Source organism: Phyllobates terribilis, unplaced genomic scaffold (genome assembly GCF_046119375.1).
Source record: "Phyllobates terribilis strain yellow unplaced genomic scaffold, ASM4611937v1 Scaffold_7863__1_contigs__length_34814, whole genome shotgun sequence".
Classification (NCBI taxonomy): Eukaryota; Metazoa; Chordata; class Amphibia; order Anura; family Dendrobatidae; genus Phyllobates; species Phyllobates terribilis.
The window spans coordinates 21,457-27,704 of NW_027370603.1; the positions used below are offsets into that span (position 1 = coordinate 21,457).

The 6,248-nt window shown below is 33.5% G+C and overlaps 1 protein-coding gene across 1 annotated transcript; it reads left to right on the forward strand.

Annotated features, from left to right (window-relative positions):
* Positions 1 to 3,594: 3,594 nt before the first annotated feature.
* Positions 3,595 to 5,359, forward strand: LOC141251982 (uncharacterized). Its single transcript, XM_073670438.1, has 5 exons — positions 3,595 to 3,908; positions 4,083 to 4,390; positions 4,709 to 4,780; positions 4,900 to 4,956; positions 5,193 to 5,359. Exons 1-5 carry the CDS (start codon positions 3,595 to 3,597, stop codon positions 5,357 to 5,359), a joined length of 918 nt encoding a protein of 305 aa, XP_073526539.1.
* The last annotated feature ends 889 nt before the right edge of the window (positions 5,360 to 6,248 follow it).

Below are 6,248 nucleotides of genomic sequence, written 5' to 3' on the forward strand. Positions count from 1 at the left end.
TTCTCACTGAACTTAGCCTCATAGCTAGATCTAGCACATCTTCACAGAGCATCCTTCACGGCCTTTCCCTTAAACCTAGTTCTGAAATTAGTTAGGATGTGACTCACACAATATCTATGCTCAGCATTTGGGAATAGCTCATCTATAGCATTAATCAACCCCTATTTTAACCAAAAAAGCAAAAAAAATATGTAAGTAATTCATGTCACAATACCAAATCAAATCATAAGTATTAAAAAGAAACATACCTTTTGTCTGTCACTCATGAATGCCCATTCTAGGCTATGGTTGATCTCCAAATCTTCACCAAGTAATGACAGGAACCACTTCCAGTTGTCTTTGTTTTCCCTATCCATAATTGCCCATGTAACTGGATGATGCAGTCATTTGCATCTATACTAACAACTGTCAGAAGTTGCATCCCAAACAGACCCTTTATCCAGCAAGCATCAACAGAAATCATATTTCTGCACCCATCTTTAAACCCATCTCTTAAGGGTGACAAGCATACATACATTCCCCTAAAGACACCTTCCTCTTGTTTAAACATAATTGTTGAAGTTGGATGTGTCCTTATAAGCTCGAGGATGTAGTCAATAAAGTAAGATAATTTTCTTTGTCTCATTCATATTGATACTTTCCAGAGCTGCCTTCCTTGCTCTATATGCAACTACCTTTAAACTTTCACACTTCTGGTTTGCTCTTACTGCCTGCATAATCCCCTCTAGTTTCTAGGTTGGGTCTACCCTAAATTACTCAAGGTACTCCTTAGACAACCACTTTGAATTCACATGTCTGATGTTGTGATCTCTAGAGCATGTATGGGTCAGTATGCCTGATTTAATCTGCATAGTTGGATTGTCTAGACTCATACAAGCAACCCACAAGTAGAAAGGACAATTCTTCTTGCAATTTGCCTTGCATCTCTTTTTTTCATTTGGGTTGAAATTCATGAAATATCTATTCCTAATTCCATATTTCCTACAAGCCTCTTTAAACTGTTGAAAACTACTAAACTTCATTCCCACTTCTAATTTCGGATTACTCATATTTTCTTCCATGAAATCTGCATACCTTGGCCTGGATAACCCTTCATTGTCACTATCTTCTTCAGACACCAACAGATCTGAATCTGCTTACTTTGAGGAAGGACAATCTATTTGAGGTTCATTGCAGCCTCACCACCAACATCATTCTCACACCTATTTCAACACTAGAAGTTCCGGCTTCTGTTTCTGCATCATCTTCAGCATCAACTTCAGTTTCTTCATCTTCAATATCCTCATCACTACTGAATGAGTAATCAGAATCATGTAAATCACTGTCATCACTATCTTCTTCAGCTCCACTGCCATCCTTGTCATCATTATCTTCCTCACCATCTTCTTCAGCTCCACTGCCATCCTTCTCATCTACTAGTTGAGGGTTCATGGGAGGGCCAATGAGAAATGGCTACTGGTTGAGGGTCCATGAGCATAGCCTCAACAATTACCACCCTATCAAGTTCAACTGATTGTGCCATTGACAGAACATCACTATCACTTACTAGCTCCATAGACAGAACATCAGGGTTATTTACTGCCCCAACTGTAAGCTTCCAGTAGTACCTATAGTTACCTTCTTCCAATCCTAATGCTTTCCCCATAGCTATAATTTCAAGCCTTGAAATTAATCCTCACAACACCAATCAATGTAACTTAATATTCTTTCGTTTCTACTTCTAACAATATCTATGGTTACCCTGAAATATCGAACTAAGAAGAACTGTGACTCAGAAGCTACGATAACAACACAAACAAAACACAACCCAAAAATTCAAATACAATGCCTAATTTCAAACTATTGTAATTCGAAGAAGGTGGAATAAGAAGCAACACTTACCAAATCAAGGCCGATGATCAAGGTCGAATCACTCTCTCCACTTAGTCACAGACGACATTGCGTCTCATGCTTAGGTTGGAGGAGTATCAATGTGATCGATTTCTCTGGGAATTCTAGGGTTCAACCCGCTACGAGATCGAAATTGAATTTGGGTGATCGATTTCTCTGGGATATCGGAAGAAAGAAGGTTGGAGGATGGAAGCGAGGTAGATGATTCAATTTGGGGGTCGAAATTGAATTTTGGGGTTTAGGGTTCTTGGGTGTTTAATTGATTTGGGGGATTTTTGAACTTGTGAGGGGTGGGCGTGAGGTGTACAAAAAAGTAAAAATAAATAATAAATTGTCAATTAAAGATAGGATGCGTCAGCTTCCATTTGTCACGTGTGCAAAAAAGGCCTGGAATCATTAAAAGACCATCGGAAGTCATACTGTGTAGATTTGTGACCATTATTTAACAATTTGATCATTGGTGATAAAAGTATAACTTCACTAAATTTCAATGACCTCCCAAATTTTTGACCCAGTTATTCACAAGATATCCACTAAAAAAACAAAGAAGACTTCAAAAGATATGTTGACGAGACCAACGAGTTGGATTTTGGTTGCTAACTGCGAGGGGGTAGAGGGCATGGTTTACACGCTAAAGTTTAAGTATAATACTCCCTTCGTCCCCTTTTATAGTTCCTATTTCTATTTCGGGTGTCCCGGAATATAGTTCCTGGTTTCCTTTTATATCTTTCATCTACTTATCAAACATCACATCCAATCATCTTCTCTCCCTTCCTTTTTACATCAAAACCCACACCAAATTATATTTTATCTTCTCTCTCTTACATAAAAAACCACACCCACTCACAATCTCTTTCCACTCCACTTTTATTTCATCTTTCCTTAATTTTTTCTCGAAAACACCGAACAGGAACTATAAATAGGGACGGAGGGAGTATCAAACATTGTAATGCTACTTATGGACATACTATATAGTTGTACTTACCCTTACAACTATATATATATATATTATTTTATTTTACCAAAAAAAATATAGTTGTAAGGGTAAGTATACTACAATAAAATCAAAGAAAAAATTATGCAACTCATAAATAAATACATACAATAGTAACTTCGAATAATTGAAAAGTGAATAAGATTTATAGGGCAAATATATAAACCTAAATTTGTGAGAATTCATAGTGTTATGCTAGTTTGTATGTTTTTATTGTGTTTAATTCTTCATTCATTCAAATTATTTTCTACAACTATTTTCTCACTTTAATTTTCTCATGTTTTAAAAATAAATACCAAATATGGAAAAGTGTCTTCAAAGTAGTCTCAGTATATTTGTTTCCTCATTTTTTACCTTATTATTGAATTACTTTGTTCTTTTCATTTTTTTTTGTTTTCAAGATGTAGATCCTTAAACTTCTCCATAAACTTCGATATTTGCATGGTAGAGCATAAAAATTCTTCCTCTTCATACTCTGAAAAGATTAGACTTTCATACTTTTTTCCACAAATTCTTCATACATTTTCAAATTGTGTTTTTATACTCTATTTATGGGTATTTTCTAGTTCTTCTTTTTAAATTTTTTATATATCAACGATTTTGGGGGGTTTAAATCAAGCTAAAAAGTCCATTATATCCTGATCTGCTACACTCATTTGTTCACTATTTATTACGAGTTTGAAGAATTGATTTCTCTATGATAAAAAATCATGTCATTGTCAGTGAAGGATGACTCAATTCATATTAGGGAGGTTTGGAGCCACAATTTAGAAGAGGAGTTTGCATTAATTGGAGATATTGTTGACAATTATCCCTATGTTGCGATGGATACAGAATTCCCAGGAGTCGTGGTTCAACCTGTGGGAAATTTTAGGAGTGTTACAAATTATAACTACAAGACTTTAAAGGACAATGTTGATATGCTCAAATTGATCCAGTTGGGTCTTACATTTTCAGATGAAATGGGGAACCTGCCCACTTGTGGAACTAACAAATATTGTGTTTGGCAATTCAATTTTCGTGAGTTCAATATGAAGGATGATGTTTATGCTAGCGATTCAATCGAGTTGTTAAATCGATGTGGGATAGATTTTACAAGAAACACCGAGATTGGGATTGATTCTATTAAATTTGGGGAGCTCTTGATGTCCTCTAGTATAGTATTAAATAGTTCGATATCTTGGGTGACTTTTCATAGCGCATACGATTTTGGGTATTTGCTCAAACTATTAATATGTCGTAGTTTACCCGAGACCCAGATCGAATTTTTGAACTTGATCAAAATCTACTTACCGACTATATATGACATCAAACATTTGATGGAGTTTTGCAATAACCTTCATGGTGGGTTAAATAAGCTAGCAAAATTATTAGATGTAAAAAGAGTTGGAATATGTCACCAAGCAGGGTCTGATAGCTTGCTCACTTGTTGCACATTTATGAAGCTCAAGAATACATTTTTCAAGAGTTCATTTCAAAAGCATGTTGGTGTTCTATATGGGCTTGGTTTGGAAGATGTGTAATTTTCTCCATGTTTTGTTGGGAAGACCAATAACAATGTATTTGTTTGGTTAGAAGTTCTTCATAATGCAGTGTTATAATTTATTATGTTATCATGACACATATGTAAGATTTTACAATTTATATGTATTAGAATAAAATAATATATGATTGTACTAGGTATATTTTTTACATAGATATATGAAATTAACATCAACTCAAGAATATATAAAATTTGATTTCACCTAATCATTATTTTAATAGGAGACCTAGTGTTTCAATGCCAATATATATTGATTTTAAGTGATATTTTATGTATTTAAGTTTCATGTCTTTCTATCTTTTCTCATGATTTTGTAATCGCTCAAATAATATTTTGTTATAGACTTATAGTAGGTAAGTTAGATTCAAGTATATTCAAATTTCTTCCCACTCCTTATGAACGCAATCTATTATCTAGACTCATTTTCTTCTCGATTTAAATTCATCATTTTACCTTGTTCTAACACGAAAAGTACACTATAAAATTATGAAAGAAGTCGAGAACCGTTATTTCCTACTAGGTGTGACAAGTATAACTTTCTAGAATCGTACTCTTCAGTGTCGCTCCTACTCCATTAGGGTTGAGATTTCTCCTCGTCCCTATTCTCATCAATTCATATCTTTTTATTGGGATTTCCAATACTCTTTTTTTCTCTATTTATATATGTAACAAATTTTGATTATAATATTCTTTCACATAAGTTTAAGTTAGTTCCATCATAACTATAACTTAGAAAAGCTTGAAATATGGATTAACTTTAACTAGTGATAAAGTCAAGAACAATGAACATATATATAGACAAGCTCCAAAAACGAGAATCTTTCTTAAGTTTTCTCAAAAGAGATTCTCCATTAATTTCAACAGAAGGGGTGAGATCCGAACATCTAACCCGTTCCCAAAAGACAAGGCCACCCGAGACCTCAACTGCATAAAATTGGGACTATAATGGAACTGTCATGAAACTAGCGGATCAACTACTGAAGAGTTTCCTTCTTTTGGATTTCTTAGGACAATCAAGTTGGGGTTTCACCATATATATTTAAGAAGCGTGTTTTTTGTAAAAAAAAAAACAAGATTGGAGGTTCCTCAATAGAATCGGCATAGGGAAATCGACTTCCGTCAGTTTAGGGCCATGTTCAAAGTTATGGCAAACCTTTACTTACGGATTTACAAAACTATCCACTTTTACATTCCAGTATCCACTTGGAACTCTGAGTTCTAGCTTCTTCTTTCCGTCCTTATTTCAAATCTCTATTTCCATCCTCATTACAATATATAATAATAAGTTAAGAACAATAATAAATAATTATAATAATAGCGGTTTACTTGGAGTTATGTATATCAAAATTTATCAAATTCACACTTAAGATCACAAACTTTAAAATGATAGTTTCATAAAATTGAATTAAATTAGCACTGATAATTTAAAAATTAATTTTCACTTCAACTATCATACCTAAGAATTATTAAAATTTAGTAAACTTGTCCCAAATTGATGTATATACAAAGATATATGATTATAAGTAGATTTTAGGTAATTTTTAAATATGTGAATTTTTCTATAAATAAACAATCAAAAAGTGATTAATCGTGATTACTCTAGTCGTCCATTGCGTGACACGAATCACACATGGACATATACTAGACTTTGTTCAATGAAAGATATTTTTCTGCTTCATCAAGGCTATTTTTTAGAAGAACACAAATAACCCTTTTCGTGTATATGTTTAGGATGGTTGTGATTTTGCTTAAAACTTCCAGACTTTACAATGATATTTTTTTTATTTTCACTCATTTTTAATATTCTAATGTGTGTAAGAC

Coding starts and splice junctions, on each gene's coding strand:
- LOC141251982 (XM_073670438.1), top strand. CDS start 3,595: ATGTCATTGTCAGTGAAGGATGACTCAATTCATATTAGGGAGGTTTGG. Junction 3,909..4,082: donor TGGCAATTCAATTTTCGTGA/GTTCAATATGAA, acceptor GACTTTTCATAG/CGCATACGATTTTGGGTATT. Junction 4,391..4,708: donor TGGTGTTCTATATGGGCTTG/GTTTGGAAGATG, acceptor TATGTATTTAAG/TTTCATGTCTTTCTATCTTT.